Source organism: Corythoichthys intestinalis, chromosome 16, assembly GCF_030265065.1.
Source record: "Corythoichthys intestinalis isolate RoL2023-P3 chromosome 16, ASM3026506v1, whole genome shotgun sequence".
Taxonomy (NCBI): domain Eukaryota; kingdom Metazoa; phylum Chordata; class Actinopteri; order Syngnathiformes; family Syngnathidae; genus Corythoichthys; species Corythoichthys intestinalis.
The window spans coordinates 1,542,269-1,557,191 of NC_080410.1; the positions used below are offsets into that span (position 1 = coordinate 1,542,269).

The window sequence follows — 14,923 nt, forward strand, 5'->3', positions numbered from 1 at the left end:
GTCACTGGTGTTGGTGTGACGCGTCTTTTATCAGCTGATGAATGAAGGCGTTACTCACCTGTCAGATTGACAGGCAAGTCACGCCCTCTGCTGACCATTCACTCCTCCAGAATGCTGGTCCAGGTCGTAGAGAGCATGTACGCCCCCTCGTGCCTGTTGATGGTCCTCGGGCCCCGCCTGCGGATTTCAATGGCCTCCCTGATCCAGCGCTGATGTTTGTTCTCTTCGGTGCGGATGACTCTGGCCTTTTCCCAGCCCATGATGTGGTTTTCCCTTTTGTAGTGATTGGTGATGGCTGATTTGTGATGTTCTTTTTGTGCTTGTTCTTTTATTGCCCTTGTTTGTCTCATTGTTGTCTCATTTTCACAGTCTTTTTTGTTTCTTGTAATAAAGCTCCTCCCTGTCTCCCCAACATATGATTTATTGCATGATTTGCATGGAATTACATATATGGAGTTACATTGGTTTTCTGGGTGGATTTTGTCCTTTGGATGGACCAATATCTGGCAGACTGCTGTGTGTGGTTTGACCGGTCTGTTTATGTTGTATTTTTTCATGACCCTTTGGATACGTTCCATGACTCCCCCCACGTACGGCAACCTCACCATATCTCTGTGTTCTTGTTTTGTTTTTTCTTTTGGGTGTCAGGGTGTTTTCTTTCCCAAACACGCTTTTGTTTTGGTGTTCTTGTTTTTGACCTGTCCTGCACCTTTTGCTATCGCCCACTGTGGATACTGACACCTTTTTGATGCCTGTTTTAAATGTTTTTCTTCCTGTGGTCTGTCATCCGTTGCCTGGCACAGCCATACTATTCTCCCTGTATTTTCAAACACTGTGAGAAATAGTCCAGGACCCATCCCATTAACGGCCTCTCGAGCAAGGTACAAAATCAACCGTCCAATCAGATTCGTTTATTTGGGTGACGTGTTCTTAACGAGTAACGTCACTCTTGCGCACCGAAAGTCGTCTCTACAACAACACAGATGGCGAACAGGAGAGCCGAGAATATGTTCCAATCCATGGTAAATCCGCGCTAAAACCAGTTTAAAATGACCAAAAACACGAAACAAGTCATTGACAACAGTCAAGATGGCTGCCCATCGCTGATTGGTCCACTCAGCTGTCTGTTTGCTGTGTCTTGCTCCGCCCTCGGAATTTGATCCGCCGGACGGTCGCCAGACTCAATCGCTGGAACAGCACATGGGTTACTGGAACCATGTCCTATGGTCTGATGAGATGGACGGGCTTTCTTGCGTACCGTCTTCCTCCTGGGATGACAGCCATGCACACCAATTTGATGTATGGTCTGAGCACTAACAGGCTGACCCCCCCACCTCTTCAATCTCTGCAGCAATGCTGACAGCACTCCTGTAACGAGTCACATGACATTTTGGAGGGCAAATGACAAAGCAGTAGTCAGTTTGGACATTCAGGGATGTATGTAGTTTCTATGCGTTGTACTCACTTTTGTTGCCAGGGGTTCAGATATTAATGGCTATATTTTGAGTTATTTTGAGGGGAAAATAAATTAACTCTATTAAATAAGCTGCACACACACTACTTTTCAATGTGTCAAAGTGTCATTTTGTCAGTGTTGTCCTATGAAAAGATATACTTAAATATCTGCAGAAATGCGAGGAGTGTACTCACTTTTGTGATACACTGTATGTGTCCGTCTCCATTATTACTACTGTTCTGCCTTCATCTGCTGGGCGGATTGTGATATCTTTATTTTTTGATAGTGTTGTAATTGCTCTTGCTTCCTGTTATAGTAATATTGTTGGGTGGTGGTTTGGCCGTTTTTAGTATCCCTGCTATTTCATTGCGTAATGTTGCTTTTTGCCCTGGGATGTGTATTTTTTCACATGCTAGCTCCATTGCTAAAATAGATTCCTTGTGCGGTATCTTTTTGGGTGTGATGGCGTAGTTGAGTCCTTTTGCCAATATGCTGCTCTCCGCCTGTGTGAGTTTATGTTGTGGCAGTTTTTGAATCCATTTGTCGTTAATCTCCGTGTGGTCCGGTTCTGCCTTATTTTCTGTGCGATGAGTCTGTCCAGTTTGCAGATGTGGCGGCTTTTGGTGGTTGTGAATTGATGTTCGTGTAAACTTTTTACTGTGAAGGCCACATAACTTTTCCCTTCTCTGATGAGGGGCCGGGGTCAGTTTTTTAACAGAAAAAGTGTGACGATTGCAGGAGTGCCTAAATGTAAAAATTTGTTGTTTTTCAGAAAGCCACAATCAAATAACCCTTTCTGGATTCTTCACGGAACAAAAGTAAATAACATAATATAATATAATATAATATAATATAATATAATATAATATAATATAATATAATATAATATAATATAATATAATATAATATAATATAATATAATATAATTAGGGGTGTCAAAATTAACGCATTAACGGGCGGTAATTAATTTTTTAAATTAATCACGTTAAAATATTTGACGCAATTAACGCACATGCCCCGCTCAAACAGATTAAAATGACAGCACAGTGTCATGGCCACTTGTTACTTGTGTTTTTTGTCTCCCTCTGCTGGCGCTTTGGTGCGACTGATTTTACGGGTTTAAGCACCATGAGAATTGTGTAATTATTGACATCAACAATGGTGAGCTGCTAGTTTATTTTTTGATTGAAAATTTTACAAATTTTATTAAAACGAAAACATTAAGAGGGGTTTTAATATAAAATTTCTGTAACTTGTACTAGCATTTATCTTTTAAGAACTAAAAGTCTTTCTATCCATAGATCGCTTGAACAGAATGTTAATGTTAATGCCATCTTGTTGATTTATTGTTATCATAAACAAATACAGTACTTATGTACGGTATGTTGAATGTATATATCCGTCTTGTGTCTTATCTTTCCATCCCAACAATAATTTACAGAAAAATATGGCATATTTTATAGATGGTTTGAATTGCGATTATTCATTCATTCATTCATTCATTCATTTTCCATGCCGCTTTTCCTCACGAGGGTCGCGGAGGTGCTGGAGCCTATCCCAGCTAACTACGTGCAGTAGGCAGGGGACACCCTGAACTGGTTGCAGCCAATCGCAGGGCAATTAATTACGATTAATTAATTTTTAAGCTGTGATCAACTCGATTAAAATTTTTAATCGTTTGACAGCCCTAAATATAATATATCATATAATAAACATAATATAATAATAATAACACTATTAATTATATAGACAAAAGTAAATAAAATAAAAATAATAATCTAATAAAAAATAATAATGACACTAATTAAATAGATAATAACCAAATAACCCTCTCTGGGTTCTTAACAGAAAAAAGCCAAGAAATAAATAACACTATTGGGGGAAAAAAAAAAAAAAGCTCTCTGGTATTGTTCAGGGGGCCACTGTTCTGACAAATTTTGCAACACATCAAAAATTGCAACCTTGCGGTTTTGCGCATGCACGTAACGTTAAAAATGGCCGCGAATGCAGCGATTCCAAAGTAAACACTACAAACTTTCTTTAAAGAAAGGAATATTTACTTAAGTTTGATCATGTAAAGACATGTACAAAAGTTCTCAAACACATCCAACCATGTTAGCTGCACATAGCAACTGCACCCTGCGCTCTCACTGTTAACGACATCGCCGTGTCGTTAAGTATTAATTTACGCCAGTTTTGTGTTGCACATGTATGTTTATGATGTATCTAGTTTAGTTAGCACCTTTAGATAACATTGAGAGTCCAATTGAATGTAAAAGAGGGCTTTTTCAGCGCCACAAAAGCTTTGGGAGCAAAATTTTATAAAGGAGCAAATTTTGACAGAACACCGGACCAAATGTGGAGGCGGGCTGTTTCCGGCCCGCGGGCCGTAGTTTGGGACCCCTGGTGTAAGTTGTCCAAGTGTGCACGTAGTGTTGCTACCTTGTTGTTGTCCAGGGGAAAACGGCATTCGAACTGCTCTATTAGCCGCTGTAGTTCAGTGTTAATGTTGTTGAGTTTACTGGTTGTGCATCGTATCCCTTCTTTGACCAGAGTCATCCGCACTTTCCTGATAAGCCGCTCGGTGTTCCTGGTTGGGATCGGGTTCTTGATATTCAGGCTGGCCAGTATTACTTCCACGTCCCAGCAGCGCATGTTGAATAACAGGTCGTTTCCGTAGCGGGCCTATTTGTTCGTCAGCTTTTCCAAGAGGCGAAACTCCTTGACGCAATTTTCTCCATAACTTTCTCCTAATTGTTGTATTGAGTTCATTTTGCCTACACTTATAGATTAGTCAAACTTTTCTTTTATCCCAGACAATAGTAGGTGATTTAATTATCTGACATGTTTCGGCGAACACTGTTGATGGTGTGACGCGTCTTTATCAGCTGATGGATGAAGGCGTGACTCACCTGTCAGTTTGACAGGCAAATAACACCCTCTGCCTCTCACCTGTCAATCTGACGCGGACATTTACCGAGTCGAGTCTTAGTATAATGTCCGGGACTTTCCCGGGAAGCGGTACGAGTGAGAGCAGGTGTTACAGTTCGATGGCTTTCCTCTTTCTTCGCAGTAAGTCGAAAAGCGGTAAATCGCAGAGCCGAGGAAGAGCATCGTCCATTTTTGGAAATGTGTGCTTTATTTTGTATGCCAATGACGACCAAAAATGACATAATGTCCGGGTTAAAAAATCACTCCAGCTGCCCTCCCCACACGGAGAGCGCCGAGTCAGCAACACGGGACAAGTCTGTGATAGTGTCCAACCTGCGTTATTCCGGGGAAATCTCTCCATTTGTGAAATCAATGACGTGGGATTTACCCGTGTCACCTTACACAGAAATTTACCGGGGTATTAAAGACTGTACCCTGCTTCTTTAGGCTACACCAGAGTCGTTTCATTTTTCCTCTTTATTCTACAAATTAAATTTCACTTTATTTTTGCCAGCACAGTGGCGCTACCAGTTTCCCCAATGAGACATCGCAACAATTATGACAGTTACTCCATAATACCGATCAAACTTGACAATGACCACACACAAGCTTGCAGTCAGAAGTCCTATGATTACAGCGGCCTGTTCAATCACGTGGCATCTTTAAAGCGCTGTGAAAATTAAACTATTTGACATTGAGTCAACATTACTGAAAAGCGTGGATTTTAAGCGCTCACCCAGTTTTTATTTGGCACCGAGAGCCCACGAAAAACCTTAAATATGACTATTTTCATTTCATAGTAGGAAATATGTTTTCACCACTGGAGGGCGCTCTTTGGATGGGCGATGTTTCATTTCTATATTTTATACACAGTGATCCCTCGTTTTTCGCATTTATTGGGGACCGGAACCCGCCGTAGTAAGTGAAAAAAAAAAAAAAAGTGTGTTCAATGTATGTATTCAGATTTAGCATTGGAAAGAGATACATGTAAGTCATGTTTTTTGCCAAAGTATAATTTAAAAAAATGTATATAGAAATAAATGTTTTTTTAACTCATTTGCTCCAAAATACGTAAAAACACGTTCTATTTTTAATTGTTTCAGTGTCCCAAAAACATATTTATACGTCTTTTACGTTTTTTTTCACAAGAGACATCTCTAGGTTCTGATGCAACTTCGCTCCAAAGCACAATGGTCAAAAATAATTTTAAAGCAATAAAACTGGCCACTGGAGGGCAGTAGCGCATTTGGTAAGAAGTCATATGTCAGGAAACGGAAGTCGGAAGAAGCAAGAAACGTGAGAAAAATGTGGAGAACGACCCAGCCAGAAACACGCACAGCCAAACCAGTTCCCCCCAGGAACACAACATGCCCCACACAAGCTTCCCAGGTGAACTCAGGCAGCGGTAACCACACAGGTTCCCCCGCTAGAATCCACCCACACAAGACGCCAGGCGCAACCCGATTTAACGGAACGAACGGTCGGGCCGCATGGCCGGTGGAAGACGACCGAACGGACGACCAGAAGGACGTCCAGGATGCCAGGCAGCGGACGATCGAGCAGAACAATTGGTAGGACGTCCGGGATACCAGGCGTTGGACGACCGAGCCGAACGATTGGGATCACCAGTGTAGCAGATGATGTTGTTGAGTCTGTGTTGCTCGTTGAGTAAAGTTCACTTTGCCGTGTTCGGCCGCTCCTGTCTCTCGTGACTCAGCCGGAAACGCGCACAACACGGTCATCCCTTGGTTCAGTAGTTTAGTTATGTGTAAATAAATTGTTACTCTGCAATCAAAAGCTCTATTTGTCTTGTTGTTCATATTATTTTGTAGAAGGAAAACATTTTTCAGATGTTTGGGATGTCACAAAAGCAAAAAATAGCTGTGTTAACGTCAAAGTTATGTTTGAAATGTATGCTTTTACAAAAAGCTCAATTTCTCAGTTTTTTTTCATCAGAAATTGGAAAATTGCTCAAACTAAGCTATATTCTAATGCTGATTTCTAAAGAATGGAAAAAGATATGAACTAACTCTTTTCTCCTGCTGAAAGAAAAGAGTCTAATCTTTCTTTTGGTGGGTTCCATGTTTATATAGTAATAGAACAGATTTTTCTTTGGCCCTTGCAAAATCAGTCAAAATCCAGTAAAACAGCCGGGAGCGAAGGGGGTTGTTCCGGTGAAAATGGGTGGGAGTGAATGAGTTAAGCACTTCCAATGTAATAATTATGATAAGTTTTAAACATGTTACAGTCCCACCAAATTATTTTAAAAAAATAATGAAGTACTAGAAAAATGCTTGGCTTTATTAAATACTTCATTAAGTGAGTCAACTCACTCCACTGCTCACTTACACACAATGAGTTGCCACAGCAACTGCTTAACAAGTTAAACGATGGTTGATGCATGCGACGCTTTGAAGCTTTGGCGTTCAAGCATCTGTGGCAAGATCAAACCCAAACATCTTTCATCATTGTTAACTTTAAAAAGCTAGTCCAGTGCACGGCCTGACGAACAAAGAGCAGGGAGAGGGAGGGAGGGAGTCAGATTACGCGATCGGCTCAGGACAGCTCATCTGTATTTTTTTATTTTTTTTATATTGAAAAAAAAAAGCGATGGATTGAGGGCATGAAGTTTGAAGCGCGAAGTGGTGAGGGATCACTGTACTAAATACTGCAGGTACAATTACACATAGCAAAACAAACAAATTATAAATAAATCGAAAATAAAAAAAATGCTTTTATTATTACCGTACCTTAACTCACGGAGACCGGTGAATGAAGGTCAGAGGATATGACAGGTGTGGAGGTAGAAGATATGATGAGCCATGTTCGGTCAAATTTAACAAATGTATTAAATCAGACACATGAAACCAAGCACTTTTGCACAGGGATGGTAGGGACATAACACTACCAAGTTTTAAGGATGCTCAAATTATCCCCACCAAATTTTAAGCAACCTTATTTGCATTTTATAATGACTTCAGTTATACAGGTAATTTAGATTGTCTTCCTATATGTTAGGATGTAAGGATAGAATAGACCCTACACTGTAAATGCTAACATTCAAATTAATTAAATGTGATAAGTGAACTAAACTCAATTTTCATCAACCTGTTGTGAACACTACTTTTAAATAAGTAAGTAGTAATTTGGGGTTGGAGAACTTGCTTAACTTGATATATCCCAGTTAAGTCAAATTAGAAAAAATAATTTCTTGTACCCAGTGTCCTTTGGGCGTTCTATCAGACATGCGCAGATCTGCCCTGCCCACTTTCGCGCTCTTTCCAACACCTTTCTCAGTTATTTTCGCCATTGTGGGTTTACTTGTCCTCAGCACACTGATTTGGTAAGTACATATTTTACTCTTTTGTAAACCGTCGATTTGTCTTGTTGTAGTGTAGTAGCCTGTGTGCTGCCAGGGAGGAGAAGTGTCAATTACATCAAATATCACCGCTAGCAAGCATGCTATATGACCGTGACAGTAACCTCATCATTTTCAGAAACAAATGTAGACTACAGTTTATGGTAGACTCCCATTTTATGCCGGCCGGCGTTTTGAATTCTTGACAGACGGGGCTCGTAACCTTTTTTTAGGCGATGGGAGAGGTTTTTAAAACCGATTTAAAACAGTTACCGAGCGGTTTTAAGTTAGCTAGACCGAGGGGAGGTTCGCTTCCTGTTTTAAAAATAAAAACACTAATTCTATCGTTAGCGGGTCTTTTATTTTGTGAAACTAACAGGAAGTGCCTTAATCACTACGGCTAGCTTGAGTAGCGCCGAATTTGCACGTTGTGGATCTAAACGGCTACTTTCTCGCGTAAAAATGTTAGAAATGTCGATAAAGTGATTTATTTACAGAGTTAGTGCTAGAATTAAGTCAGCTTCAGCCTGTCTATTTCGGCTCAGGTAAGAGCTAAATGCACAGTCAGACCTTATGTGCGCCAACGTAATCGGTTCTTGCGTTGGAGCAGGGGTCCCCAAACTACGGCCCGCGGGCCGGCCGGATACGGCCCGCCTCCACAATTGGTCCGGCCCCCTGAACCCCCCCCCAATAGTGTTATTATTTCCTGGCTTTTTTCTGTGAAGAACCCAGACAGGGTTATTTGGTTATTATCTATTTAATTAATTGTGTTATTATTATTCATTATTATATGATATTATATTATGTTATAATTATTTTTATTTTATTTTGTTCCAAGAAGAATTCAGAAAGGGTTATTTAATTATGGCTTTCTGAAAAACAATAATTTTTTTACATTTAGGCACTGCTGCAATCGTCACACTTTTTCTGTTACAAACTGACCCGGCCCCTCATCAGAGAAGGGAAAAGTCATGTGGCCTTCACAGGAAAAGGTTTGGGGACCCCTGCTTTAGAGTGTTTGTCATCTGCCCTTCCATTTGCTTTTCTTCATGTGCAGTGCCCCCCCTCCATGTTTGATCAAACTGCACTGATAATTTGAAATTGTTTTAAAATGCATTAATCGCAAAAATCAGAGGACTAGATCACATTTCCCCCTGTTATTTCACCACTTTAACTTTGGTCTAACCTAATATAGGAATACAGATAGAAAGAGTGCAGAGATCACACTCGACGCCATAACAACCTGGTGTGTTTAAGGTTGGTCATTTATGTGCCTATATTTTGACATTGTTGCCTTAATTTTGTGTTCTTTTTCACCATCCCCCAATCAGGCTGAAGCAAATGGTCAAAAGTCCACACATACCTCAGTCTCAGCAATTACAGGTATGTTTCATACACTGATCAATGAATCATTTAATATTTGTATTTGTTTCATGGGTTGGGATAACAAACATGCATTGATGTTTTTACAGATGGATTAAGAAATTAATTGTACATCTCAATTTGAATGTTCAAAAATAATCAATAACTCATTGTTAAACATTTTAGTTTGTGAATATTAAAATAATTTATTGCAGATTTTAATTTGTGGTTAAAAATAATTGGACATTTTAATTTGTGACTGTTAAGAAAAAATTTAACTTTTTTTTTTTCTAACAAGTTCTCAATGCTGAAATTATCATGTCTTTTCAGGTCAACCAAAGCAGTATTCTCTAATGCAGTGGACTTGCAAGTACTGCACATTTTCTGCTGAAAAGAGCCTACTTGCTTAAGCATTACCGCTTAAAACATGGATACCACACTCGGACATCCCAACTCCCATGTCTTCATAAGGACTGCCTCTGCACATTTAAATCTTTTGATGCACTCAAAGTACACCTATCGACATGGCACTCTCAAAAAGATGCAGGCAAAAGTGGAGAAACTGCATTTGACCATCAGTTGTGCAACTTTGTGGAGCCCTGCTCAGAAGCAGACTTCTTTACCCATTTGTCTCAAATATTTTTTCACATTCAAACCTTTTTTTCTACAATTGTTTTTTTTTGTTTTTTTTTAATTGAAGTGATTTTATTTTGAAAATATACATTTTTTGTTTGAAGCAACTTATTTTTGGATTGAATAATAAAGACACAAATGTCCTAGCCAAAATGTGGTCCAAACGCAGAATTACATCAATCAAAAAAGTTGTTTCAAAAAAAAAAAAAAAAAAAAGAATGAAATTTTTTAAAAAAAATTTCAATCAAAGAAAAATAGTTTTCAAACATATTTTTTGACTTACAAATTTATTTTTGCATTCAAACAAATTTCTTTGATTGACATGACTTTTTCTTTGATTGAAAAAAAAAAAATATATATATACTAATGAAATATTTTTGAATAGAAATTACTTTTTTTTTTTTTTTTTGAGGAAAAAGCTTAATATGAAATTAGAATTTGAATAAAAATATGACACATATTCTTGGTAAGATTTTAGGTTTCTCAGGTGTATAACTCCAGTACACGTTTTGCATTTACTCTTTTAGTGATGTGAAAAAAACAAAGTATCTTGTTTACTGTATCAGGTGTTAAAGTGAAATTTGAATTTGAACTGAGTTGTGTGTTTTAAAAGGAGTTCTGTATTTTTATGTTTATTTTATCACTGCTGCACAGTTTAAACCATGGCACAATGTTGATTGTAGTTCCAGTTTTGATCACTAATATTGTTGGAGAAATCAGAACTGTTAGCTTTACCAGAGCTCAAGCTCATGTTGTAATGGGAAACTAGTTTGACGCCATGTCTTCAATGCTGAGTTAATGTCCTGAAATTATGATAATAGGATCTCGCCTGTTAGTCTTTGGAAATTACAGGATAGGAGTGGACATTGATGCAGTTCAGGTATTATTCAGTAATTTCTGTAGCAAAAGGTTATTTTAGGTACTTATACTTTGTATGAGGTGCAAAATGTTTGCAAAAGTAGGTTTATAATTAATCCACTGATTGTTCATTGATACTGAGCATTAACCAAACACCGTTCAGCCTGCCAGGAGCCTGTGTCTCTCATTAAATGCACTTTTGAGCATTTTAAAGTAAATTTTAATTCCATTGAATTAATCCAATGAGTGTTCTCCATTTATTGTGTTTTGGGGGTCATTACTGTTAGATAATGTGTTTTTAATGAAATTAGTATGTGCAGATGTAATTTCTATTGTGGAATTCTTTTAGGTCAAGAAAATTAAGTTGACCTGAATATGATGGGAGTACTGTACACTCAAAATAAACAAGTTACTGTAATCCAGTTATTTTAGTTAGTTTGAGTACTGCCAACTCAATAAAAACAAGTGACTATAATCCAAATGTTTTAAGTTAATTTGAGTACTGCCAACTCACAATAATTAAGTTAATCAAATCTAATTCATCTAAGTCAACATAAATTAATTTTTTTAAGGCAGCAAGTTTGCATATATTTTTTTAGTAAAGTCAACTTTTAATATTTTACAGTGTACCATTGCTAAGTGAATTATTTTCATTATGTTTGGACTTACATTTAGCCCTTTCACTTGTACAAACGTACATTTGATTGGCGGATGACTTGACGCCCCCCTCCACACACACAACACGCACAGACACACAGCCCCGACAGATTCATGTCGACAACATGCCGCCTCCTCCGTTCCCTTCGAAGCGGAGAGGAATATCAGAGGTTTTTTTGGCCAGCAGCAGCCACTGTAAGCAATGTAAAAAGATATCAATGTTGTGGAAGTGGGGGAAACACCACTAATTTGCCACTGAAACGCCAACCTTCATCAGAGTTAGCATAACATTAAACATTGTGAACTTGCCAACGTGAAAAACTTGCGGTCAGGCCAGCCTCCACAAGGAACAACAAAGTTAAGCTAGCCGTCCCTCATTTGGATCATTGTTTGCATGATGTGCATTACGGTAATGCAGCATGGTGGCTTCAGAGGGCAAGTCTCTTTATATGACAAAACGAGGAGCTCTCCAAGAATGGGTCCACTTCAGGGGGACACTGACATGAACATAAACTGACATGAAAAAAAAGAATCTTTGAAGTGAAATCACACATCGGAATTTCATGAGAGTACTTTGGTTCGAATCTTGGGGTAGTCTTGTATGCCTCAGATGTATATCGGTTCACTTTTATATTACAATACTTGTATATAGGGGTGCTCCAGTGTCCCCCAGAATTGGACTCATTCTTGGATGGCTCCCTGTATTTTTTTTTTTTAAGGGACTAACCCTACTTGTTTCTTTAGTTGTTTTTTAAAACAAAGGTTTGAAACAAACGTTGTATCACTTAAACCAATACACATGAAAATTAGTATAAGAAAATACAGATTTATTTTGCTTTGATAATTTAGCCTATCAATTATTTAGGTTCATATTCATAAGAAATGTGGCCCTGGCCCCACTTCACGCAATCTGTTTGGTCTTATTAATGTCCCGTCCCCAGCAAAAGTGTACGTGCAGGTTATGCTGTTATATCGTCCCTACTAATGTTGAGACCAAACCTACGCCCTTGCATGTAACAAATAAATCATGAATAAATAAGAAATAAAATCATTTTTAATGTCACCTTAACTTACTGGCGAACAGAGGTCAGAGGGGACAGCGGGTGCATAGGTAGAGGAGGAGCTGTGTTGTGAGCTGTATTGTCTAGCCAGTTCACTCACACGCATACTGTACCACACTCATATTTTTCTGTGATATTTCTTCATTTCAAATGGTAAATTTCATCTTTTTCCTTCCTTTTTCTCCACTACTACCACCTGCACTTACCTTCTATGGACCCATGATGATTTTTCTCTCAAGAAAATTCGATGTGCTGCCATCTTACGGGAAAACAATGAAATTGTGACGCTGTTGTAAATCGTTGTATCTCGAGACAGATGGAGTCAAATTTTACTTTGTATGTCAAAAAAATTGTCTGTCGAGGTACCACTGTAGTTGTTGTGGTTCTTGTTTTTCTTTTTGTACTTGTGGACACTGTAAAGTTTAACACCATGGACATATCGCTCCACTGCATACCGCAACCCCCTCTGTCTGCTTTAAAGTCCTACAGATGAATTACTTAAAGTTTAAAGGATTAAAGTTGAATGGATGAATCAGAGTGAAATGTGATAGGTATATTCTAGCTAGATTTTATTTTCTCTCTCTTACAAGCGATTAAAAGTAGTAATTGCAGAATTAAATTTGCTACTCCTACTTTATTCGTGGACGGATCAGATTGAATTTTGGTACATACATTGTCAGGACTATATGCATCAAGCCTCTGAGCCCGTTTTTTTTATGTTGCCTGTAGGTTCCCAGTCAGTCATTAAAGGGAGGTGCCGTTTATTATAAATTTACTCATTTTAAATATATTTCTACAGGAGTGAAGAATGTGTTCCAGACCAAAGATATGGCGTTTGTAAATGTGACATTACCATGGATGCCTGATCGGTCTGCTATGGTTCCTCAGCTGGTGGAGAGACAACTTAAGACAGAACAGGTAAACCTTTATCTACATAAAATATTCAATTACATATAAAGTGCGTATGACAGGATAAAAAAGTCTTAAATAGCATTATTATGTGAATTAGAATCATATTTTGAGACGATTCGACTACAGTATATACAACAATTTGGCATAGCGCAGATGACGAGAAATTAGTATTTTAATCTGCTGTTTAGTTACCCTACCATTATAGGGCTCTAGCGTCCCCAACAGGAAAATGACGTCGGTGGGGTCATGGTTTCATCTGATTTAGAATTCAGCCCATTGAGGGGGAATTATTCAGAACGAGGAAAATGCGACGAAGATAGCTGCAAAATGTCATTGTTTCGGTCTCTCCAATATTTTTACAGGATATTCTTTTTATCAAACTATTTTTCCCAAATTTCTTAATAAATGGTATGGTCATAACAAATAAGTCTTGTGCTAAATGGAATATGAAATAATAAAAATGCATTTATTCAGTACGACACGGCAAAGTTACTCCATAATGGTCAGAACTGTTGACTTCACCTTTACTGTAGCACCTCCCGAACGATATTTTATGCCACCGTAGTTAGTCCGGCTTTTGTCATTTCCCTGCCCTGGTTTTGGAGAATGTAAATAAACCAAGAAGCGTGACAGCTATCCGACATGCTAACCCGAACCGAGTGACGTCTCAAAGTCTTATTTTCGCTTTTCAAAGCTAAAAAAATTACTCAAAACTAGCCCAGATCATGTCACATGGCGGCGGGGTTGTCGATTGTCTTCGCCGATCGGCATCCCGCCCAGTGGCAAGCAAGTTACAACTCGTTCCCCTGCTGCGGAGAGGAGAGCTCGCCTGGGAAGCAGCTGAAGAATACCGCCGGACAAACCGGCTGACATCGGAAGAGCGCGTAGCTGCCACATGGTCAACACGAATATGGCGTAAAATAATGCTTTGCAAGGCGAAAATGTAATAAGTGAGAAAGCGGCGTGCAGTTGTCGTGCAGCTAACATGGCAGGATGTGTCTGAGGAGAACTTCTACATGTCTGTCCATGATCAAATATATAGTCCTTTAGTTAACGAAAGTTTGTCGTGTTTACTTTGTAATCACTGTATTCGCAGCCATTTTTAACACAAAGTTGCAATTTCTGATGGGGTTGAAAATTTGACAGAACACCGGGCACACAAAGAGGGCAAGAAGCCGAGTATAGAAGGGTGTGTGCAAACAAGTCGCTGGTCGTCGGCCGAGGGGACAATCAGCCACAAAATGCAAGCCACCTCCGTATTAAAACGTGAGCCATGATCCCAGTATTTGACATCATACAAAATACGATGTTTACTCTCTTCCTCGTAAGTCCGATGGTCCCACAGTAGTAGGCCTTGTTTTGGCCAATATCCGTGGTGAATGGGGACCTTTTGAAACCCAAAAAACCTCTGGTGCAGCAACAATTTTCTGCAGCTTTTTTGGCTGCCGTGATGCAAAAAATAAACGAATTACTACACTTAATCCACAAAATCAGCTAAATCCGCAGTCCATCTGCGATATGCTACGCTATACGCTACGCTGTATTGTGAGATGCTGACCCAGGTGACGGCACATTCGCATTCGTCTTAAACCCAAGACTGAAGCCAGAAGTCACTCATTTTTATGGCGCGGGATTCAAAAATTGAATATATAAAACGATCCATTCCACACACATCCAAGCGGTCCATTTCATTCA

At 39.0% G+C, this 14,923-nt stretch overlaps 1 protein-coding gene across 1 annotated transcript in view; it reads left to right on the top strand.

Annotated features, from left to right (window-relative positions):
• Nucleotides 1–14,923, top strand: part of aoc2 (amine oxidase copper containing 2) — a 53,959-nt gene that overhangs the window by 21,817 nt on the left and 17,219 nt on the right. The window contains exon 2 of the mRNA XM_057817181.1: nucleotides 13,116–13,234. Within this exon, the coding sequence (XP_057673164.1) occupies nucleotides 13,116–13,234 (119 nt within the window). The remainder of the gene's footprint in view (nucleotides 1–13,115; nucleotides 13,235–14,923) is intronic.